This window comes from Saccopteryx leptura, chromosome 9, assembly GCF_036850995.1.
Source record: "Saccopteryx leptura isolate mSacLep1 chromosome 9, mSacLep1_pri_phased_curated, whole genome shotgun sequence".
In the NCBI taxonomy this organism is placed as follows: Eukaryota; Metazoa; Chordata; class Mammalia; order Chiroptera; family Emballonuridae; genus Saccopteryx; species Saccopteryx leptura.
Genome location: NC_089511.1, coordinates 7,511,794 through 7,536,948, shown reverse-complemented (window position 1 = coordinate 7,536,948; position 25,155 = coordinate 7,511,794). Strand labels below are relative to the sequence as shown.

Sequence of the window (25,155 nt, the reverse complement as noted above, 5' to 3'; positions counted from 1 at the left end):
CTCAGCCTCACTTTCCCTATTAGATTTAAGCTCCCAAGAGCAGTGTGGACACTGCTGTTCCATCTTCCAAAGGGATCCAATCGTCTAGGAACTAGAGTGTTCAGAGTGAATTGAAAGGGAGACCCAAAAGCCCTTCAATCATGGGGCTAGACCAGCACCAGAAACAGAGTAATACACAGGTACACATATGTTCTACTCTAAATACTGTTAGCAAAAGACACCAACATATGCATGGAAGAGCTGACCTTAAAAACTCAACTACTGGCTCTGGCCGGTTGGCTCAGCGGTAGAGCATCGGCCTGGCATGTGGAAGTCCCAGGTTCGATTCCTGGCCACAACACACAGGAGAGGCGGCCATCTGCTTCTCCATCCTTCCCCCTCTCCTTTCTCTCTCTCTCTCTTCCCCTCCTGCAGCCAAGGCTCCATTGGAGCAAAGTTGGCCCAGGCTCTGAGGATGGCTCCATGGCCTCCACCTCCAGCACTAGAATGGCTCCAGTTGCAATGGAGCAATGCCCCAGATGGGCAGAGCATTGCCCCCTGGTGGGCATGCCAGGTGGATCCCAGTCGGGTGCATGCAGGAGTCTGTTTTTCTGCCTCCCCACTTCTCACTTCAGAAAAATACAATAAATAAATAAATAAATAACGCAACTACTGCCCTCCTCAGGGGCTGTCACTCACTCCATAGCAGGGTTTATTTATTTTTTTGGTCACATCAAAAATAATAAGTAAGACAATAAGAATTACAGGTAAAGGGCTTTTGTTTGCCAAGGCCTTGAGAAATCAACCAATTTGTACCCTACCTCACTGATTTTATAGCATTGAAAATTACATGTTATTTGCTTAGTACCTGTAGTGAATAGCATAATGTTTCTTGATATTACAGCTGTTGAAAACTGAAGAACGGCTTTAAATAAGGGACAAGTCTTTTTTTTTTCTTATATGTTTACACATAGCTCAAAGTTTTATGTGTAACAGCAGTTTTGGGTTTTTTGGGTTTTTTTAGACTAATGGAAAACTGTTGAAAAAAATGTTGGGGAGAATATAAAACTTGGTATAATTTACTGTAGAGAAAAATTACAAAATGGAAAACATATTTGAACTTGTCTTTCACGGATACATTATTTCAGATTTGAAACTCTAGAAGTCTGATCTGGATGTTGGACATCTTGTTCTCAAACATGAACCCAACATAGTTGCAGTCTTCAGAGTGTGGGGCTGGCTATTTATGGCAAAAAGCCCTCCCATAGAATATTACAGAAACTCTTCAGAGCATGTGTTTAATAGACCAGTTTGGTTTGGCATCAGCTTGACATAAACTTTTGGTTATCCAAAGCCTTTAATTGCTTTGAAGTAAAAGCCCACTGCTGCTCTTTTTTATTAAAATCGTGTTTTTCCTTGTTACTGTGGTCTGTTTTGGAAGACTGAGCTGTGATTTTTGCATATGTTCTACATAATGCCTTATTAGCAAAAAATCCTGTGTCATTTACAAGTAGCCTGAATGTCTGTGTTGTTTTGAACAAAAGTCCACATTAAAATTTAAACAATATAAAAATGCACATTTTCTGCTTATTAAAAAGGCCGTCTTAAATTAAACGCACAGCCAGTAACCAGTGAACACATGTACGTGAACATTAAAATCAGAATGATTTTACCTTTTATTGACTTTTTCAACTCCAAAAATACTTATGCTCTTACCAAATATGTAACTAGTTTGTCCTGTGCTTCTTTTTTAAGTACATGGTAGGGTGTTTATCTTCTTAATTAAAAATCATGTAAGTGCGTACGGTCCCAGGAGGAAATTGAACCCCTAGCGCCTCAGACATTCTGGCTTGTGCTCCTGCCTTCGGTTCAGACTGAACTAGTGAATCCTCAAGGGCCTTGTCCACCGGGCAGCACAGGGCACCGCCTGGCTCGGGGGCTCCGTCTCCCCTGCTGTGCACTGGCTCTCGTCAGTTCTTCCCCAACTGGTCATTTTGAAAAGTTGCAAACCTACAGAAAAGTTGTAAGAATAGCAGTGGGAACACTCACGTGCCTTTCACCCTTTGCATATTTGTGAATGACGGAGCCTGTTGTGCATTCTGCGGGCCCATACATGACCTCCCTCCCTCTCCTCTCACGCCCCTCTGCGCTCTGAGAGTTAAGTGCAAGTATCCCTTCACTCTCTGTATCTGAGCATCTTTTCAGATCAGGAACATCCCACTGCATAACCTCCGTGCTCCTGTCACATTCAGGACGTTTCACAGTGAATGATAGAGTGCCATCAGCTAATACACAGTCTGTATTCAGACTTCTCAACTGGCCCAATCATGTCTCTTATACTGGTTTTGTTTAAATAGCTGTTTTGGTTTTTTGTTTTGCTGTGTTTTGATCTAGTATCCAATCGAGGCCCATGAAGTGTATTTAATTGTCATGACGCTTAGGTTTCCTTTGTTCCAGAGGGCTTCCCCAGTCTCCTGCAGCCCACTGGTAGCTGTTGGCAGAAGGTCCCTCACTTTGGATTTGTCTGATTGTCCCACCCCCTAATTTAGAGGGCACATCTGGTTCTCCGACAGAAGGGTAACTGGGGCCAGGGATAACCGTGCAAACATCACTATTACACAGGGAAGTGATCATTTAAATATATATATTATTTCACCAAGATTTCCCTATTATTTTGAATACTGTACCTTAGAATTTGCCCAATGAAAAGTATCACTCAGATTTCATTTTTCTATCCCTGTGTTTTTTATTATTAATATTATGTAAGAATTTTTTGTGTGTGATAGAAGCATGACATACTTTCTCAGCACTTTGTACCAACATGGAAACTGTCATGATTAATAGTAACAACATATTAGTGCATACACACACGAAAGTAGGAGGAAAGCCAAGACTTAAGAACGTCTCAGAGGAAGGAAGCAACTTAGAAGCGTGGGAAGAATGTATCTCCCAAGACTGGATTTGAGAGTAGGCTCCCTCTCTTAGGGACTCTAGCCAGACTGATGACTTCCCTGAGCCTCGGGGAGCCCCCACCATGATGGGAAGATGGAAGTGGGTAAGGGCTTCCCATCTTGTCAGCAACAGCCACTTTCATCCCTGGGGACCTTGTGTTTCTAACAGAGTTTTTCTACTAAATAAATGGTGTTAATTTAATTCATTCTTTTTTTTATTCATCAAAGAGTATGTCACACCAACTATTGCTTCTGATCATTATAAAATAACCTGTTATCACCGACTAAGTATAATTCTATCAAGAAATGAAAACAATACAAAACCTTCAGTTCACTTTTGCAGCAGAACTGCCAATAAATCTATACTTCCTGTTGGACTTTTTGATATACTGAATGTAATTATCAGATTCCCATTACTAGTTGAAATACATTCAACTTGAGCCCACAGGCTTCCCTGTAGAGGACGAGCAGGGTGTGGTTTCTTCCTGGCCCCGCCCCCAGTCCTCGGAGCGCTCCCTCCATTTCCGGGGGCCTGTGATTATATGCCTGTGGAGAGTTCCATGTGACTGTCCCCCTCCATTTTCTGTGGGTGTTGGCAGAAGGGAAATACCGAGTTCTGATTTCTATTTTGACCCAACACTACTAGAAAGATCCGATCCAGAGGCAGATAAACATGCACAGGCAAATGTCTTTCTCTGTGTGGTCTTAGATCAGGGCGCACTGTGTTTTCACCTGTGAACTCCAGTAGCTGTGTTGAGCGAAACCATCACCTTTCAAATAGACTTTCTTCTGCTATTTCAGTCAAACTGATTCCGTTAATTTACTAGCAACCTTCTGTAATCCTGTTCTGAGTGCCTTGCTATATTGACTGTTATCTGTGTGTCCCTAACAGAAGCCACAGATGACCTACATTTCTTTCAACAATACTTACAGAATATCTGCAACTGTTTTAAAAACAAAAAACAAAAAAAACCCCACAACTGCAGAGTTTTTTAATTCTAAGGTTGTTTTCAACTTTATCCCCAAAATGTTGTCAGCCTGAAACTATTCCTCCCAAAGAGCTGTCCTCTGAGATCCTAGCTGCGGTACTCGGACGCCTGCTCTTCCAAACAGTGCTAAGTCCGGTTCTATAACATCTTACCTCCGAAAATCAAAAGGCTTCTTTTAGCGTCCATAATCCTTAAGACAGCGAAGAATGAAATGTCACGGTGGGCTGGGGACCAGGGGGAGAGAGTTGTGTGCCTAGAAAATGAAGTTTAAGAAACTCACTAAAGCAGGCCCTGGCCGGTTGGCTCAGTGGTAGAGCGTCGGCCTGGCGTGCAGAAATCCCGGGTTCGATTCTCGGCCAGGGCACACAGGAGAAGCGCCCATCTGCTTCTCCACCCCTCCCCCTCTCCTTCCTCTCTGTCTCTCTCTTCCCCTCCTGCAGCAAGGCTCCATTGGAGCAAAGATGGCCCAGGCGCTGGGGATGGCTCCTTGGCCTCTGCCCCAGGCACTAGAGTGGCTCTGGTTGCAACAGAGCGACGCCCCAGAGGGGCAGAGCATCGCCCCCTGGTGGGCGTGCCGGGTGGATCCCGGTCAGGCGCATGCGGGAGTCTGTCTGACTGTCTCTCCCCGTTTCCAGCTTCAGAAAAATACAAAAAAGAAACTCACTAAAGCAGAGCTTTTTCGCTCCCCTTGGTATTACACGTTAGCCTGTGCTTTACATGGCGCTGCAGAACGTTTTTCCTTCTCCAGCGCATCTGAGGTTTTCAGTTTCTGGGTTTATTATGGCGCCCAGTAGCAGAGCTGGAGTCAGTGTTTTCAGGACTTCCATTAGACATTCCTCCTTCAGAGTTTATTGCTTGACTGTTTCAAATTATGAGAGAAACTTGGCACATAGGTTGTTGAGCTGTGTTACTTTTTTCAACATAAAATCTAATTTATTTCAGTTTGTTTTTAATCTAGGGATGGGCCAACAACTCTTTTCACGGTTTTAGAAGATTTTATCATAAGTCTAGATAATATGTCTGTTAAAAAGAAAGAGAAATGAAACTGTGTTTTCCAACTTAATTGTTCACCCTTCTTTTTCAAAATCCTCATTCAGAAATTTATTTTATACAAAGAGTTTAATTGAGAGGCTTGATATCTGTTTGCAGATCATTTCACCACGTGTAACGCAGCATGTATGAATCGGTGCGTAGCTGTCAGAGTTCATCTGCATGTTTTTACTATGCATTGTTCTTCCTGTTACAGTGTCATCATCCTGAAGATTTGATGTTCCCACCATAGTGCATGCAATGGGGCCGGAAAATGTAACATGGAGGTCACTTACACCATGGCTCATAAATTAACCCTGTCTCCGTTCTTCAAAGGAAGCCAGCCCGAGGCCTCCCTCCATGCGCTTAGCAGTCCAGGGGCCGCCACTTACCATGACTCAGGCTCCCTCTTCCTACAACGTCCTTCTCACGTTCCCTGTCAGCCCTTAGTGCCCTGGCTCCTGTACCTCCTCAGTTCCACCCCTGTGCCCTTACCGTGTTTTACCTGTGTGAAAACGTTGAGTTCATTAACAGGTTTGAGATGCCTCTCCACTGTACACCCTCCTAGAGGCCAGACCACATTCATCACAGTGTTAACTTCACCTTTGTGTATCATATGTCCTTGACTCAGCACTGTCAGCTAGACAGGGAGTCGTCCTCCCACTGTTACCCCTCAACCATCTCCATTCATAACGATGACTGTGATGCCGACAGCCCCTAAAGCTGACACTTAGAGAGCAGTTATTCAAGACTTGCAGGTGGTGCATATTGTCCCAGAATAGGTGTCCTTTCTAGCAAACTTTTATCCAAAGTTCCATATTATTGCTGATTTCTAAATACTACTTATGGGGTGTTTGTTTGTTTGTTTTTATTGATTTTAGTGAGGGGGGGGGGGAGAGATAGAGAGACAGGAACATCAACCTGTTCCTGTATGTGCCCTGACTGGGGATCGAACCGGCAACCTCTGTGCTTCAGGACATCACTCTATCGAACCAAGCTATCCGGCCAGGGCTAAATCCTACTTCTGTTGTAATTTGTGCCCACTTGTTGGGCATTATTAACATAAAAGACTAAGTCACTTTTTTTAGCAATACTTTGAAAAGTCTTAACTCCAAGGATTTTAGGAAAATATTCAAGAAAACATCCACCAACTAAAACACTGAAAGTTTTTGAGATACTTACTGGTCTTTGCCATACAAAGAAAATTCATAAGCCTGACCAGGTGGTGGCGCAGTGGATAGAGCATCAGACTGGGATGCGGAGGACCCAGGTTTGAAACCCCAAGATCGCCGGCTTGAGTGCGGGCTCATCTAGTTTGAGCAAGGCTCACCAGCTTGAACCCAAGTTGCTGGCTTGAGCAAGGGGTCACTCGTTCTGCAGTAGCCTCCTCCCCCCCATCAAGGCACATATGAGAAAGCAATCAATGAACAATTAAGGTGCCGCAACAAAGAATTGATGCTTCTCATCTATCTCCCTTCCTGTCTGTCCCTATCTGTCCTTCTCTCTGTCTCTCTCTGTCTCTGTCACAAAGAAATAAAAAGAAAATTCATAATCAAAATCTGTTATTTCTATGACCCTATGTGGCTTAATGAGTTATTAGGGCTTAATTCTTTGTCAATTTCATTAAGTAATTGTTATTTAAATATATTTGACATATACAGGATGGGGCATAAGTAGGTTAACAGTTGTGAGTACACAAAACACAGTTTACTCTTGTATTACTATTTATTAATTGCTGTATTATTTTCCATACAAACAACTGTAAACCTACTTTTGCCCCACCCTGTATATCCTCCTGAAAATATTAGCATACTGAAAAATAAGAAAATAAAATATCAGGGACAACTGAAATTATAAGAAAAGATTTGAAATTATTTGACTAGTATTCTGTTTTTCCATATCAGTAAATGTCACTCACTGTTGAGTGATCAAACCAAGTAATTTGAAGGGAAACATAAATCATATCTTGACTTCTAAATATGAAAAAAGTGGATATTTTCTTTAGACCTGTAAAAAATATTTTTCTCCATTGTATAATTTTTGTGGTCAAGGTAATAGTATCATCTCTACTAAGTAAAGATAATGCTAAAAGGAATAATAGCGAGTATACTGTTGAACGTGTGTGTGTAGAAGAACTACTAGGTAACATGTTTTAGACACATAATTATTTTAACATTGTGTTAAGACTGTACCCTGGGCAAGGGCCAGGCTCTTGGACTTGTTTATCTTCTGTGTGAGGACAACTAACTGCCCAGTGCCAAAATACGATGAACTTTCAGATATCAAAGCGGAAAATTAAGTACTTCAAGTCCCCAGCTGGCTGACAGATGTGCGAGCTTTGTAGTCCGTTTTCTGGTTCCAGTAGGGCATTGCGACAATTCTTCCAATATGTGTACACTAGATAAGTTTGGGGAGTAAAATCACTTACTTAAGTACAGGAAAAGTTTTCTGAATTTAAAATTTTTATGTTTATTTTTTAAAAAAAATAAAGTCTAAGACCGAGCATCACAATTTTTAACATAACTTTGAATGTAACATGTATTAAATTAAGGGACCTTTCTCTGTCAAGAAAACAAATGCCTTTTGAGAACAGGTATTCATTTAGATCTATGATTAACCTTTAATAAGATCTTCCTGTTAAATTCTACATTTGCTTTCATCTCAGTAGGAAAAATACAAACTAGTATTGCAGCATATAGAGTTTCTGCGTGCCCTGTGGACGTTAAGTGATCTCTTACAGCCAAAGGCACATCTGCAACGGATTTAGATGCCAGCTTTGGGCATTATTAGTATAAAACGCTAAGTCACTTCTTTTGGAAATATTTTGAAAAGTTCAAACTCCAGGAGGAAGCTGCAATAAATGGTAATCTTATGATACCATGTGTTTCGAGGGGGTGGTGGGAAGGTGAGTGGCTGGCTGGCCCGCGTATTTGTCACGTCGGGAAAAGGAGTCTGCTATGGCTGAAGAACTTCTGGGCTAGAGACGGATGTCCTTTTGCAGCATCTTTCAAGACGCCGTAAAATGACTCTTAAATCCAGACTACCAGTCATTGTACAAGTGACACAGTCATCGAAGTTTGGGCTTCCTACACATTCTGAGAGTCTATGAGTTTATAAAGTGCAAAAGTGATTATTGGTTGGTTTTCAATAATCTAATCCTAAGTATATAATAAACTGAAAACCTTGGGGACTGATCCACAAGAGTGTACATTTTTTTCTGGGCAACATTCCATGAAAAATTGTAGTTCTATCACAGATATTTTTCTTTTGCCTTGCGTTTTTTACTCTCACTTTTTCTTGAACACATCGTTGTAGGTCAAACATTCGGGACAATGTAGAAGTGATTAAGCTTCATAAGCAGCTAGTGGAGAAAAGCGATGCGCTTTCAGTGATGGAAGGAAAACTCGTTCAGCTTCGAGAGGTACTGTGACCATTTATCTATCATGGTGATTGCTGCATGCAGAGTTCCAAAAAGAGTGTCCAAGCTGTATATTTTTAAGTAGAATGGTCATAATACCAGAAAGTAATTTTTAAAGATTACTATTTTTATTCTCAATTGCGTACAATTCCACTTTATATATTCTTTGCTATTTATAACTTAATACCTAAAGAAATAATCAATTGGTTAGACTTTTTATAAATATCTGTGTTGTCTTCAAATAATAAACACATTTATCATAAATCATCTCATGCCAAGAGAATTTATTTATAACTCCTTTTATCTGCCTTTCCATGAGCACATAGCACTGAAGGTTTAGAGGTATTTGCATGTATCTTCAGTTCTCAGCATTTGTGAAATGCCCAAGATAGACCACAGTTATGAATAGACCAGTAATCAGGTCTCATTAAGTGGTTCTTTGATGTGGTGTTTTGCTTTGTTTTGTCACTACCATTATCAGAAAATATCTGTGTACTCATCGTGTCAACTATCAGTGTATTTATTTTAAATCTTAACCATTCAGGATGATAGTACTTTTGACTCTGTATTCCCATAATTGTTTTAACAAAGACCGTGGTCCCACAGGAATGTCCCATCAGAAGGATTTATTGGCACTGCATAATTAAACTAGGTTCTGGAATCAATTAGCTCCAAAACATCCCAGATGAACAGAATTAATATTAAGCCGTGCGGTAGTCCCCCCTTATCTGTGGTTTTGCTTTCCGCGGTTTCATTTATCCACGGTGAACCACAGTCCAAAAATATTAAATGGAAAATTCCAGAATTAAACAATTCATCAGTTTTCAATTTCATACCGTCCTAAGGAGCGTGATGAAATCTCGAGCTGTCTCGTCTGTCCTGCCCGGCATGCCTCCTCCGTTTGTCCAGCATAGCCACAAAGTACATGACACTGAGCCACCATCTTGCTTGTCAGAGAGAAAGAGAGACCGTATTCACATAACTTGTAATACAGTGTACTATTTTAATTGTGCTATTTTGTTACTAGTTGTTAATGTTTTATTGTGCCTAATTTATAAATTAAATTTGTAATGGTAGCTACAGGAAAAAGCATGGTATATCCAGGGTGGGGCACTTGCATGGTTTCAGGCGTCCCCTGGAGGTACCAGGATGCGTTCCCGTGGACAAGGGGGGAGACTCTGCTTTCTCTGGGACAAGGAAGAAGTAAATCAGTACAAAACATAGGGGCACCTGGGGCCTAGACTCACTATTGAATTAGATAAATATCCCAAAACCATATTCTGGGTCGTGTTTTCTGTCCTGCAGGAACCTTCTTACATGTCAAGTAATACCTGCCTTTTCTGTAAGTAAGACAGTTTCTGCGAGAGGGGAGAGGACGTAGAGAGCGGATGGTAGCACACTGTCTGTGCATCAGGAGAAGAGGGAGACAAGCGCGTGGGCTTGAAGAGCATGTCTAAAGTGAGGAATTAGGAAGGGAAGCAAGAAGTGAGGTATTCTCTTCCAACGGACTATGCTGACTGCCATTTAACAGTGAGGCCAGGGGTTTGTTTAAATACCGACACTAGCAGGTGGCCGCTGGGGCTCAGGCTTTGGGATTGGCATTGTGAGGTCTGAGAGGTTCAGACCAACAGCTTCCATGAGCAGGAAGGCCAGGACAGCTGGATAGAAACAGTGTTTTACGATCACACCGAGAGTAGCAGAAACTGGACTCAGGTAGCTCAACACCCATGTTTCTTTTAAATGAATGAAGAACTTCAGGAGAATTTAAGTGATACTGGTTAGCACATGAGGCATACATACATGCCTCATGTATAGGTCATAGGGTCTCTGCAAAGACTTGAGTCTAATTATCTTTTTTATCTTTTATAAAAGAAGTATGTGGCATATAAGTATATAAAATTGAATATAAAATATTCATAAATAGACCATTTGACAAATAAAGAAAACTTCAATAACTGTGTTTTACTGAACTGAAAGTTTTAACTTAATTAAAATTAGAAGCCACTTTTTCAAGGCTGTTTATATGTTGCAGTGACTTCTTTCAGTTTAAACGTCTGGGGTCGGCATTTATTTCTGGCCCGTGCAGCGTATTTTTAGAAAGCAGATCCAAGCACTGTGACCAGAGCAAAAAGTAAAAATATAATTGTTAAGACTGATTTACTCGGCACTCTCAACAAGTGGAAAAACTAGGCAGAATTTTTTAAAAAGGACAAAAGCAGTTTGCGCGATTCGACCCAGCGCGGAGCGGCCCCTGTGTCTTCCTCATGTGACACCCACATGGAGAGTGTCTCTACGGACAGGTAGCACCACACATTGTTTGTGTGGTGGAGTACAAACTGTGTGACATGAACTTCAGGAGGATGTATGTTTATAGAATTGAAATCATTTCTTCAAATCAGAATCCAAACATCATTCTGACAGGGTTTTTCTTTTGGTTTGCAGAAGCAGAAAACTCTCAGGATCAGCCATGACGCCTTGATGGCAAATGGGGACGAGCTCAATAAGCAACTTAAAGAGCAGCGTTTAAAGTGCTGCAGCCTGGAGCAGCAGCTGCGCTCCGTGACAGTCTCCGAGAGGAGGGTGGCAGAGGTGAGCCGCCAGCGTCCTCGGCGTCCCCCGTAGCCGACAGCTTTGAAAAAGTCAACTAGAGACCGTTCAAACGTGATATTTATTTTAAAATCCTAAACGACATGCACAGCACTCTGAGCACAACAAAAGCGTAGTCAGCGTGCTATGTGCACGGCAGATGGGTGAGAAAAATACTTGCAAGTGAACTGAGAGCCGTTGTTCACATAAGAATTAAGGATCTTTGAGGGGGAAAAAGAAAAGCATTTTGAAATGGATGCCAGATTACCTGTAGAACTGAACTCTCTCAGTTGAACAGTTGATTAGCCATTTGCCACACCAAAACAAAGTTCTAAGAATCTATTTGTTTCTGCAGAGAAGGCTGGTGTATTTTGCAACATCAGCAATTTTATGAAATTATTTTATTTTTCCTAAGAAGCTGTTTGAAAGCTCTTCTTCCGGTTACTATTGCTGCTGCTCATGTCTCCCAGCTCACAGTCCTGTCTGTAGTCTGTGAAGTGTGTTCTTGCAGAGAACGGAAGGGAAACAGGATGCCTACATTCTGTTCTGACCCAGGGAGAATCTTTCACTCTGGCTCATGCCAGCATCAAAAGAAGTGTGAGAATGGAAATGAGTGTTACCAGTACGCTGAGCCTTGGGGAAAGGGTGTAACTGCAAAGCACACTGCTGAGTAAAACTTAAGCATAAGGACTAGAAAGAAATACAGAAAGCTACATTTTAGTCCTGAAGCGATAATTATTACCCACAGTTAATTTCTAAAAATATTCACTGGGATGAAACAAGGTATACAGTTTTATTATGGTTTCATTTATAAATCTAAAAGGTGTGCTCTTGGCTCTGTTTCAGTTCCAGGTCAGGTGAGAAATTGTGTCTTCAGAGTAAATAGTAATTGACACAGTTTCTGTGAACCATGAACCATGAACCAAGAGAGAGGTTAATCTTTTTACTTTTTCTGTGGGCCAATTGGAAATTAATACAAAATGAATATAATGATGGAAGGCGTCGGGGAGGAAAGAAAACAATCTTCTGTTTCCCCAGACTTCACAGCAAGCTTTTAACATGTTCTTGATTGAGTTACGGCACAGGTCGCCATAAAGTAGTGCATACGTTTCTACTAAATTAAAACAGAAATATTAATTTCATGTTTACTTAACAACTGGGGGGAAAAATCAGTGCTAAATTAAATACAGACAGTGTAAGTGGCCCCGTTAGCAGCTGCAGTTTAGAAATCCAGACTGAAACATGTGTGCCCCCCTCTCATGTCTTTTTCCCCCCGTGAGCTTTTACATGACAGTCACCTAACGTGTAATTTTCTCTTCATTTTAGTTGCAAGACAGAATTAATGACTTAGAAAAGGAACGGGAACTTTTAAAGGAAAACTATGACAAACTGTATAACAGGTAAATCGGGGTTCCACATGCTCTCTTATGCTTGTGTCTCAGACCTTTTGTGTCAATGCATTAGCTACGGATCATTGCAAGAAGTACGGATGTGATCATGTACATATATTGATATATATTATAAAAGAAAATAAGCTTTTTGGGGCATTGGTAATAAGTTCTTTAACCTGTTAACTTTAATAAGTGAGTAATCTGTTACTAAGAAAGCCCTACTACTTTGTTACCAGTAACAATTGCGGTCATTCATTTGGTGAACACCGACTATAAGCTAGAAAGTACTGGCTAAATACATACATTATTGCAAATTCCGACAACAGCCTGGGAATGTCAGCATTGTAAATGCCCATTTCGCAGATAGGGAAAAGACAACAACAGGAAGGAATTTGCCCACGTTCTTAAAGCTCTACTGTAAGAGATGAGAACTCTTTCAGTTTTTTTATCTGCTTTGTAATTAAGGTATTTAAAAAATTAATCCCTTCTACTGTTAGAAACAGATTTCTACTCCACAGGTAAGTTTAGTCAGGTGATACAGATACCGGTATGTGAGTGTTTAGTATATGATGTTTAGCATACAGATACATATGAAAGTAAATTTTATATATGTTGACATATATGTTAGAGCTGATATCAACAGTTGCTTCTATTGACCCTGTTTTGAAACATCAGAATACCTTTAACTTTTTACCTGTATGTTTTATGTTTTGTAAACAAAATTTATATTTTTTAAAATTAAACCATGCCTAAAGAGGGCAGTGATAAGTGTTGATTCATTTTTACTTTGACAAGATATCTGAATGTTAGGCATCATTGCAACAGTATGTGTCCTCTATGCTGTTTGCCATCCTGAGCTGACCATCTCTGCACAGGGCTCGTTATATTGAGGGTTACAGGCAGCAGGGTCAAAGGTCAGTTGAAATACTACCTGAGGCTCCCCAGCGGGGATACACTGGCTCAGAATTGTTCTGTGGGACTTTCCTTCAACCCCCTTTCAGACCACTGGGTCCTGGTGCTCCGTGCCGGTCCCTCTCCTGAGCCCTAGTTAATTCTGCCGCAATCATTTATCGTCCCTCGTGTTTTAAATGTCCACCTCTACCCAACAACACATACGTTTTTATTGATACATAACTGTTAGCCACCCAGCGTTGCTGCGACTCCCGTGCAGGACCAGAACCCAGTGCTTTGAATATGGAAACTTACGTTTATTCCCCGATCTTCACTATCTCTCTGATTTTCATTGGATTGGAAAATGGTGTATTTGAAAGGGAAACGTTTATGGAACTGTCATACATTCAGAAATTTTTATTGATTTTATCCCCAACATCTTGTAATTTCAAATAACTAAATAGGGTCTTAATACAAGGAAATAAATGCCATTTGGCCATTAGCTACACACTTCCTACTTCCGCCCAATGAGTGGATTCACGGACATACTTTTCTGGAATAAAAAAGTTAGCTGGGAATAATGCATACATGGAATTTTGAGAAAGATATGTTTTTCTCCTATTTATCACATGAACCTTTATCTTTCCATGTGAGACAGTGACCTAATAGTGCAAATATAACTGCCAATGTTTTTTTTTTCCTTTATGTTTTATGTTTGAGCTACATTTTTTTCTCTTACGTTAGAAACAGACTTCATTATGCTGCTCACACTTGACTTTGGGGTCTGTCAGGCATATGGGAGTAAAGGTGGGACATGGGTGTCAGGACATTTTGTGTCAAAAAGAAAACAAACCATGCCGCTTACGCACAAAACCCAGCAAGCGCACATAATAGTAAATAGAACCGTAAACTTCTCTAATACAGTTTTTTTTTTAAAAAAATGTATGTTTTCAGTGGTTGGACAAACTACAAACCTGGACAAAAACTCAGCGCACTACAAATATCAGCGTCATTGCTAAGATTCCGTAGGGCTCTGTGCTCCAGGGCTCTGTTAGCATCTCTGCCAGCAGCCAGCGCGTCCAAAGCTACACGCACTCTCCGGTTAGTCATAGTGATAGCATGTTTTTAAAAGGAGAGCATTTGTTTGTTATCCAAACTTGGCCAGTTTTCAGGAGAAAAATGTGATTTGCAGATTGCATTCTCATCTTCCTTTTTCAAATGAAATTTTGAATGTGTTTATTACTTGACATATGACATATTAGAGAATCATCTGGTAAGATAAAACCCTCATGTTAGCATTTGGTTATGAGCATTTTTTAATATGCTAAAACATTTTTGATGCCATGCCAAGTAATAAGCATAGCTTTAAGAAATGTCCATTTAACAATTCAGGATACATTTTTTTGCAATTAAATCTTTTTATTTGGTTCGAGAGACACTCCACACTAGAAAAGAGTAGAGCCATATCCCAGTTTTGAAGTTGGTCTAGTTTTAGGGTGATGTAGTTAATGAACGCAGTAGCCCCTCACCTGTCTCATGTATGAGAATAACCTGGAAAACAGAAAAGGTTGGGTTCGCCCCCCGCCGAGGCCCCCCCCCCACTGTCCAGTGCATACTCGGCTAGCTTGAGATGGCGCCCAGAAAATCTGGTAAAGGTGATTATAAGGTATTTACCCCCTGAGAGACAGTCATCTAATGCCTACTTTTAAAAAGAGAGTTGGTCTAGTTTCCGAGGATGGTAGTAAGCATTTTAAGAATTGGGTGACTCAGGTTTTTCCAATGTGGTAGTCCTCTACTATTCCGAGTTTAAAGGAGCAGCGCTGCCCACCCAGAGGCTCGCTGTGGGCCGTCTCCGCACGGTGACCCCTGTGCCCTGTAGTGTTCCAGGAATCAGGAAAGCCCGTGGGGTCAGATAGGGCACCCCGTGCTTCCCAGAAGTCCAACTGAGGACGTTTGGGCCGTCCTCTCTCCTTCAGTAAGTGAGATGTCCTGGTGTGAGTGTGCATCCAGTCCCCATCAGGCCCTCAAGTGCCCACAGGCTTCGCTAGGGGTGATCTAGAGCTTGGCCTTTCCTGTCTCATTGGGATGCCCTTGAACACTGGGAATAAACGGAGTTTCTCCTCTAGAGAAAGGACCCAAGGGGAGACACAAACTCTTCAGCTCTTATTTTGATCTGATCCCGTTTTTGACTGGGGTGTGTGTTTACAAGATGCTGACCCGTGACTGCCAGCCAGTGGACACGCCCGTGGCCACAGGCCCCAGTGGGCACTGCCCCGCAGAGTGACACTTTATCACTCCCTGCGGCACAGCCCAACAATGAAACGTGCACAAAGGCCAGCCCGATCCCCTCAGTTGTCACCGTAGGCAATGTACAAAAACATTTTCATGAATAAAGGCTCTCAGAGACTGTTCTCGTATGCAGATTTAATCATGTACACGGCCTTAGCAGAGAAAACGGAGCCAGATGTGCTCGCCATTTATAGTTACCCAGATGGCTGCAAGCGCAGAGGAACACAGTAAATTCAAAAGGAATTCCTCGTGAAACTCCAGTGGAATGTAATCCGAAATTTAGAGGGAAGATAGCAGCAGGCTAAATTCAGATTGACTTATGCTGATTTACACTAGTATTTTGTGGGTTTGGAAAAACCAGGCTGCTAAATTGTTCTTAATTTAAACACATACAGCTTCTGATGTTTCTGCCAGATTAACTGTTGGTGATCTTTTTGCTGGTACTAATGCTATTGGAACACTACTGTTTCTAATTTTTGGCATCTGATATAATGTATAGTTGTGCCTATTTCATCATGCTAATTTTTTTCCCGGGTAGTACATGTTTTTAATAATGCCAGACATACACAGACACACCAATTCGCATGCATGCATGTAAATGTATGCGTTCCATATATATATATATATATATATATACTTTGACCAGACACAGAACTTATATTTGTTCTTTATTTAAAAATGAAAATGGAAAGGAATATTCTTTACTTTAGTATTTAAAGTACATATTGTATTTGGATTTCATTTCAGTCTAGGTAATTGTACCTTTTTAAAAATTAATTTAAAATATTGGTATATCAGATCCATGTATTTTTTTTAAGGTTCCATATGTGAAAAGAGAACATCGATAGATGAAACAGATGTCATATTTTAAAAAAACAACTTCTAGAATTCCTTTCATTTTTAAGGTCATGTTATTTTCAATGCAATAAAAACATTCAAAATGTAAAATGAATGCGCAGTTTTTTTTTTCTTTTGAAAGCTATGCCTCTCAGAAAACTCTCTCTTTTGGTATAAAAACCTCAAGACTAACTGGGAGCAACATTAAAGACAATTTTCAGTAACAAGTTTCTTTCTCTCTTTTTTTTTTAATTACTTCATCATCAGTACAAAGCCAGTTTTTTATAAATTTTTTGTTTCATTGACTGGGTTTCAAATAAGTAGAAAAGTCAAAGCTGCTGATAATTATTCAGTCATATCACGCTTCACAGATAATAGTTTTCTGCTGAAATACAGGTCAAGATCAGTTTTCCCAAAACCTGGCTATCACCTGGGAGCTTTGGAAAAATAGGAATTCCTGGGCCCCGGGATCTTCGTTTGTAAATCTCCCCAAGTGTTCTCCCTGTAGCTGGTCTGACATCGGCGTGTAACTGAGGCCAGCATTTGGGAACCACTGACTTAAACGAATGTGTAGTGTGTGCCTTCTGTATACCAGTAAGTTATTTTGCAACCAGTTCTTCCGATCTTGGTCAGTAGTAGACTCTCACAATCGTTTCAACTGCTACACTTTTACTGCGGTACAATAATTCTCCTGCCGTCACTCTTACCAGGGTGTTCTTCCTGGGTCCACTTCCGATCATGTGTTCCAGGCAGAGCTTGTCTCGAGCCTATCATTTATTGTTGTTTAGGACAAAAACTGCCTTATCACTACTCCTTCCTGTCAGAATTGTCGCCTTGCCTTTCAGCACGCTGTCATGCTGGGGCCGGTATTTTGCAACCGTTACTATATATCACAGACTCTTTAAAAGCTCCAGACTCCGGAATTAGAGATCAGGTTCCGCTTCCTCTGCAGGAAGAGGGTTTGCATGGGGGAGAACCCGGTTCTGCCCGGTGCTGATCGCTGGCTGAGGTTTGGGATTGTGGATGCCTCTGGAGCACGTACAGTATCTGAATTCCTTCACTAGCCCCACAAAGGCTGCGCGCTGCCAACTTCTCTGACTCGAGAGCTCTAAATTAAGGCCAGTTCCTTTGCTCATCCCACAAAGGCTTTCATGTTCCCTAACCACAGCCCGAGGAAGGCGCCTGGGTCTCAACAGCAGCCGACCAGCACATGTTTACTTAATTCCTGAGACATGATGACAGTGGTCTCTGTGCCACTAAAAGCTTTTTCTCTTTATGATTTTCGGTCGAAGCTGATTTCCAAGCTCTCCTCGCATGTGTCACGTGTCTTGCAGTGCCTTCCGTGCGGCCCCCGAGGAGCCATGGAAGTTCAAGGAGCAGCAGCTGAAAGTGCAGATTGCCCAGCTCGAGGCGGCCCTGAGGTCCGATTTAGCAGACAAAACCGAGATCCTTGACCGATTAAAAACCGAAAGAGGTACCTATGGAATGACTGCCCCCTTCTCCCCCTCCGACCGTGTTCTCCTCCCTGCCCTCCCCTGCTCATCATGGTGCCCACGTTTAGCCGGGCCCCTTATAGGCCAAAGGAGTTGTTGTTGTGCCCCCCCCCCCCGTTATTCTTATTCAGATTGTCTTGAATTGATTTAATTTTCCTAAATGTCCCGCCTTTCCTGAACAGTCAGCAAGCGCTTCCTAAGCACCAGTAGTATTTGCTAGGCACTGCCCTAAGTTCTGGGGCTGCAGCAGTGGATAAAACAAAGGCCTTGCCCACATGCAGCATAAATCCAACAGGGAGAAACAGGTGATAAATAAATCTGTCGCTTGTCCGCCGCCGCCGCCGCCGCCGGCCAGTGCACAGGGAACTGGAACGCCGCCGCAGTGTGAGACGGCAGAGTGGTGGAGGCCTGCTGTCTTTGATAGGTCCGGCAAGGGGGGCTCTCTGATAATGAGACATCTCGTTCTTCACTGTGACAGTGAACCGACACACCAGGAAGCCTGCTCAACATCTCCCTGCTGTGAAAATTCAAGTCTTGTGCGAGGGGAGAGGTGGGCATAGAACAGGATTGCCGGAGCAGGGCACGTGTGTTCTTGTTTGCTTTCTGTTGTTTCTCATATTGCAAATAAAAAACAAGGACTGATGGTTAAAAAAAAAAAAAAAGCCCTGCTGAATAATAATCATTAATAAGTTTGTTACAAGTCACAATCTCATCCTGCTTATTTAATAGAAGTAAAATAATTATAATTACAGTAGATGTTTAATTTAGTATATTCTATACACATTATACAAATGCACAACTGAGTGATTGAATTATTTGCTTCAAATGTCATACCTGTCACTCAGTCACTAGGTAAACCTAGTAATGTGACAAGGTTGCTTCTTTGGAACATTTGCAGTTGTGTTGTATGAAAACACTTAAAGTTTAATGCAGGCTCAGTAAAAAAAAAAAAAAATACATATCTAGTCAGTACTACTGCATATGCTGACTTAAGTCACAGTGTCATATTTCATTAACTATAAGAAAGGTTTTATTTATTTATTTATTTTTGGTATGAGTTGGCCAACCACAGCGTCCCAATAAATTGGGACGTATTTTATAAATCATAACCTTTAAAAGTTATGGTCTGACTTTTTAAAAATATTTTAAGAAGGCTGAAACAGAACACATTTTATGATTGATGCAGTCTTAATTTCAGTGAACCACTTCTATTTACCAAGTGATTAAATTTGATGAAAGATTATTTATGACTGGTTCTACAGAAGATTGTGAATAGAATAAAATGGAGACGTGATTTCTGACCGGTGGATGTTTCCAGCATTGATGTCCCAGATGCATAGGTTCTGATTTTCCCAGGCAGGGTTGGGAACCTAGCCGTGCTCTGGTTAGTAGCTGCTCAGGACAGTCTTGCTCACTGGAGGGGGTGGAAGCACTCCGTATTCCCTCTCGTTTTTCCAAAAACATATCAATTTGCCATACTTAAAGGAAAGAGAAATGAAATAAACTTTTCTCATTTCTGTACTTTTCTAGATATTAAAAATTCCAAAACTCTTACCTATAGACATCCAAATGGATCTCTGGAAAGAGTCTCTTCTTACGGGGGATAGAATCTTGGTGTCCTTTAAAAAAAAAACAAAAAAAAAACTTGTTTATTGTTGAATCAATTCGAAGGGTTCTTATAAATTGTTAAAGCTACAATTGCTAAGTTATTTTATTTCAACTTGTCCACTTCTCATCTTTTTTTTTTTTTTTTTTTTTTTTACTGGTTCTTATGTCTCTTTTGGACTATTTGAATAATAAAAATAACGTCTATACAAAAAAATTTTTTTAAATCACTCAATTTCACAACCCTGAAGCTAATCTCTATTAATATTTTACATATGTCCTTCCAGAGTTTTCTATATATAGCTTTAGTTTTATACCATTCTTTTTTATTGACTATATTCAGAAATCATTTCTTGAGTACAAATATAAAATATCATCATCATTTATAATGGTTGTCATAGTTTTTCAGTGTGAGGCTGTATCATTGATTATTTACCAATCTTCTATTGATGAATTTTTTAATTGCTTTAATTTCATAAGTATCATATAAATTTTTCTAAACAAACCTTTGTGTATTTGTTCATTTATTTTCTAAAGAAAAAAAGTACTGGAACTAAATCTTTATTATGAAGCCAACTTGTTATTTTATTTTTGCTTGAATACCTGAAATTTATAGGTCTAATGATTTAAGTCTTTTGTGTGTGTGTGTGTGTGTGTGTGTGTGTGTAAAAATGTTACTATAGATTATATGAAATATATTGCAGCCTTTGACAATTTTTTCCATGGAAACACTAGACCAAAAAATTGAAATTGCCTATTTTAGGAAATCTTTTAATGTTTAGAAAGTTCCTTTTTGTGTTACAGATTTTTGAAATTGTTTAATTCTACTTTGAAGTCTCCTCACACATTTACCTTTTCATGTATCAAGTGTTCTTTGCCAGAAGATGTTTCCCTGGCTTCTTGTAGTCATTCATCTCACTGGCAGATTATTTTTAGAGAATACTCACCTCTTTATTCAAGGTACAAATTAGTTTCAGATTGTGTGAATATGCGGGGGAAGGATATGTAAATGCAGTTTGCATTTGCTTAATGCTTAAATTAAGTGCATGTGTTTAAGGGCTTGCTTTTGAAAGTTTCTATCTTTAGCTGAAATGCATAATTCAGCATAATGCATATGGTTATATTGATCACAGCTGAAGATATTAACACAAAGGAGTTCTGAAAATTGTTTAGTTGAATTGTTCTCTGCACTCTGCTTATTAATGGTGTGCCTGAAGAACATAATTTTGAAAGAGTGAAATGTTATCTCATTTGAATAAAATGCTGTTTAGTTTAACCTGCTTTTTATCAAATCATAAGGTACAGGAGGTTATTTTTCATCTAGTACAGGGTGCTTTGATTCTTCGTATTATAATTCAGCAAGTCTATTTCCTCTTTGAACTGTAGCTTCTCCCAATAAACAGTTTAAGAAAGGGAAAATATAGTGGCTAATTCTACATAAAATTCAATAGAAAGTTACTGGTATTCAGTAATATCTTTTTCCACTTGGTTATTTTCTTACTCATAATACCGGAGTTTTAAAAATATCAGTGAACATATGGGGACATAGTTGTTGAAACAAAAGTCAGTAAAAGAATTGGAGTAAGTTTATTGATACCTACTAGCATGTCATTCTTAGGGCCCTGCTCTGGAAAATGGAAGCAGTAGAGAAGCTAGAGGCCAGAGGTGACCCCCGAAACAAACACGAACACGGAGCAGCCCTGCCCTTCACAGTGGCTAACCCTGAGCACCTGCTGGTGCTACCTACTGCCAGGGGGACGCTGCGTTGCCCTCGGGACCTGTGCTTCCGACTCCTCTGACTCTGTTGACTTTCCTGTGGTTACCTCCTCATTCTAGCCGATATTGTTTTAACCTGATCAACGTAAAATAAGGCTTTGCATGTTCTTTACTCCACTCTCTAAACAAAAAGCAACTTTATCTCATGAGGAGTCATATTTATTATTCATCCTGATTTTTAGGTTAAGGATAAGTATTTCACCTTTACCTGCCAAATTTCCAAATATTGTCCACATTTGAAATTTTTTTTTCATTTTTTTCACTAAACATTAGCAGTTTATACTCTAGGATAACCTTCAACCTTTCGTCAATAAGAAAAAACCATTTATATCTTTGATACTAAAATGTCTCTCCATACCCTGAAGTCACGGGTTTGTTTGTTTGTTTTACTTTTTCATTTGCCAGGAAATATGTAACATTAAAAATACCCAAATTTTTTTCCATTTCTTCCTGACTGTATTTTAGCATTTTTACTTACATGTAGTATTTCTAACTTGGAAGGAGAAAGCTTTATAAATGTCAGAAACATATTTTTGTATAAAATGCAGTCAGTGTGCAAATGTACTCATGTAAAGAATTCTTGGCAAACGTGTTGACTTACTTTTTTTTAAGAAAAGGAAACAGAAATGTACAACTTGAACTGAGGACTTATGATAAACATAAATCTTGGAGAGGGGGTTAGAATGGGTGAGGACACCTTGGTGACGTGGTTTAGTGTCCGTCCAGGGGGAGCCAGCAGGGAGGGCGCTTGACCACCACCATGAGCTCTGTTGACGAGTAGCCCACTGAGGAACATGAAACTAAAGAATAAATTTATTAGCAGCTACGCTGTTTATTTTTGAAGTTGAAAGCATGTTTAGTGCAGGGAGTGAAGAAGCAGTCTCCTTGTGGATTCACTGTCTGCCGTGGCCTGCCCTCAGCCCCTGTGTGCGGGTCATGGCGAACAGTGGCTAGGAGAGCTAGCTGCCCGCCAGCGGCAGCTCCAGGCCTTGGCCCTCTGATGAACCGCGTGAGCTCATGAAGGACACACGTGAATTATTACTGATAGTACCACGCACTGGTTGAGAGTCCGTTTCTCCTATCTTAACAGATTTGTTAAAAGAGTAGTTCACTAAAATTATGGCTTGCGTTATCTTGTTTGAATAAAAAGACTTTATGTTAAATGGAAAAAGAATATTTCAAGGAACTCTAAAAAAGCTAAAAGTTAAAAAAAATATATTTTTTTGCATGCCTTCCAGACTTGATAAGTAACTAAAAATCATAGATTTAGAAACATATTTTCTTAGGTATTTTAGATAGAATGTTCCTTTGAAGTCCCGGAGGCCACAATTTCCTCATATTAATACCGCGAACTTGGGTCTTACGTTTTCGACGAGCAGCCACTCATATGGCGGACACATGCGCGTGCGTGCTCGCTCGCTCCCCCTCCCGGCTGCCCCATCGAGGTGCTAGCTCCTTCCCCGCCCCCACCAGGCAGTGACAGCTCGAGCCAGTGCGGGCCGGGTGTCCTTTTACAATGTGTTCTTAACGCCGCAGCCTCTCGTACCTTCCTAACCGTGTTGACTTTATTTTTAAGATAAAAATGAGAAACTCGTTCAAGAAAACAGAGAACTGCAGTTACACTCTCTGGAACAAAAGCAACAACTTGATGAGCTTACAAACCGCATGAAGTTTTTCAACCAGGTGAACTGTTTTCTTCTCTAGGAAGTTCAACTCCAGATTTTTATCTAAAGAGTAATGCGTAGAGAAAACTCTCTACTAGAATGGGAAAGAGCACCACCACTCCGTCACTTCATGGATTCACGCCTGGTGTCGGCAGCTCGGGCGCCGCGAGGATAGTCTGCATGGTTGGGGTGTCTCTTGGGCTTTCCGTTCGTATCTCACTGTGCGCTTTTCTGTCCTCTGTCCTTCGCAGGAGAGTGATATTCACGCTGATGAACTGAGTGAGGCTCTCCTTCTCATAAAGGTAACTCTCTGAACTTCAGCATGAGTTTCATGTCTACGTCGAACTGTTCAGCAGAACACAGACCCTTATCTGTAACCCTTGTGCTTGGAGAATGAATTATTCAGGAAAGCGGTCAGGTGACATTTAGTTACAGCCTATACTATACATATTTCATAATGACATCAAAATTACATTAAAATGGACCTCAGAAACTCTTGTTTAAAGCACTTTCTCCAACCGTAACAAACATTTTCCTTTTACGTGCCTAGTTACTATAAAACTAATCCGCGATTTTCCACCCTGAGAGACCTTGGTACACACTATTACTTTAAGTAAAATATTGAATTATAAGTGTTACCAGAAGATATTTTCCAGTTCTTGGATATTCTGTTGTTTACAAGAAGACATGAGAAAATGCATTTCTTTCCTTTGAGATCATCACAGTGTAGATTTTAATCAAATGAAGAAATAGAAATAGAAATAAATGTACATGATTTCTTTTTTTTTATGTCATGAAGTAATAAACTGTTTTTTGAATTCTCTATAATTGTTCCAAATGTCTGTCCAAATATATTTTCTATACCAGGACTACTTTATTCCTGATGGAAAATGGAAATATATCTGTTTTCGATTAATGATTTTTTCCTTGCTATATCTATATTAAATCACATGATTACATTTTAGAAACTCTTATTTCAGTAACAAAACATGTTTTTGTTTTAGGCTCAAAAATCACAAAAAAACGGAGACCTTTCCTTTTTAGAAAGATTAGACAACAAAGCTAGCAAAGACCTAGAACGCTCCATGAGAGAGCTGCAAGCAACTCACGCAGAAACAGTGCAAGAGCTCGAGAAGACCAGAAACATGCTGATCATGCAACACAAAATTAACAAAGATTATCAGGTAATGTAACACACTGCATCAGGAGGGTCAGTTTCCAATAATGTCTACAGATGGTTTGCTTTCTAAGCAGAATTGTGTGTTATCTTGTTACAGTCTGTGCTCATGTGTTTTCACATGTCTGGAAGTTAACCTTATAACTAAGTACCTAGAATGAGCATTTAAAAACATAAATCTGTTTAAGTCCCTGATTTTAGAGAGCAAAGGGTGGCAATGAAGGTGCCTCTGCTAGTGTTAGTGCCTTCCACCAGTAAGCTGTCGGAACTGTGAAATCCGGCAGCCACAGGGCACAGGAAAATCACCTCCCCAAAAAAGGCATCGGGATTGTGTTGATTCTGCACCATCCCAACGTGTCATGTTCTGTCTGAGGTCAGGAAACTGGTCTGCAGCCCCTGGCACCTCCCGGATCTAGAAAAGGCTCGAATCGTCCTTGCCGTAGAAAATGAAAATGGAACTAATCATGATTATCCCTCAGGTGGAAGTCGAGGCAGTGACCCGGAAGATGGAGACTTTGCAGCAAGATTACGACGTGAAAGTGGAGCAGTACGTTCACCTTCTCGATATCAGGGCCGCGCGCATCCAGAAGCTGGAAGGTACCGTGCGCTCAGTCGCTGTCTGCAGACGAGTGGCTTTTATGACAGTTGAAAATGTCTTCCAGATCTGCACTCACAGCTCCTTTTTGCCCACCCCACCCCAGGTTTTAACGATTATTATAATTCAGCAGAAAAGCTGTCTTTGTCTGTAGTCATTGCCTCCTGCGATTTGAGTTCAGTGTTGCTTGCAGGCCGGATGTCCAGGTACTTCATGTAGCACCGCCGACTACAGTCACCACCTCATTCCTAATTTCGCTTCTAAGGAAGCCGTGCGTCTCAGCCAGACAAGCCTGCCTGCCCTCTGTCAGATCCATCTGGCTCCGTCCCATCACCTTGGTCCACTGCATGTGACCCTCTTTTCTCCCCTGACTCCGAGACACAGCCTTCCCTGCCTCAGCATCAAAGTGCCCGGCCGTGCCAGGGAGCTGGCGCCTGGCACTCCGCACCATTCCCACCATTCTGCTCCCAGAGACGCCCTGGTTG

At 40.8% G+C, this 25,155-nt stretch overlaps 1 protein-coding gene across 5 annotated transcripts in view; it reads left to right on the top strand.

Annotated features, from left to right (window-relative positions):
• The window catches only part of RPGRIP1L (RPGRIP1 like), a 95,750-nt gene that overhangs the window by 17,630 nt on the left and 52,965 nt on the right, over positions 1-25,155 (top strand). For 3 of the 5 annotated variants that reach the window (XM_066348943.1, XM_066348944.1, XM_066348945.1), the window contains exons 7-14: positions 8,264-8,369; positions 10,809-10,955; positions 12,279-12,352; positions 17,695-17,834; positions 22,811-22,917; positions 23,150-23,200; positions 23,903-24,082; positions 24,555-24,672. In XM_066348943.1, the coding sequence (XP_066205040.1) occupies positions 8,264-8,369; positions 10,809-10,955; positions 12,279-12,352; positions 17,695-17,834; positions 22,811-22,917; positions 23,150-23,200; positions 23,903-24,082; positions 24,555-24,672 (923 nt within the window). Of the gene's footprint in view, positions 1-5,165; positions 5,980-8,263; positions 8,370-10,808; positions 10,956-12,278; positions 12,353-17,694; positions 17,835-22,810; positions 22,918-23,149; positions 23,201-23,902; positions 24,083-24,554; positions 24,673-25,155 lie in introns of those variants that run through there. The other 2 variants (XR_010746984.1, XM_066348946.1) reach the window with 2 other exon arrangements.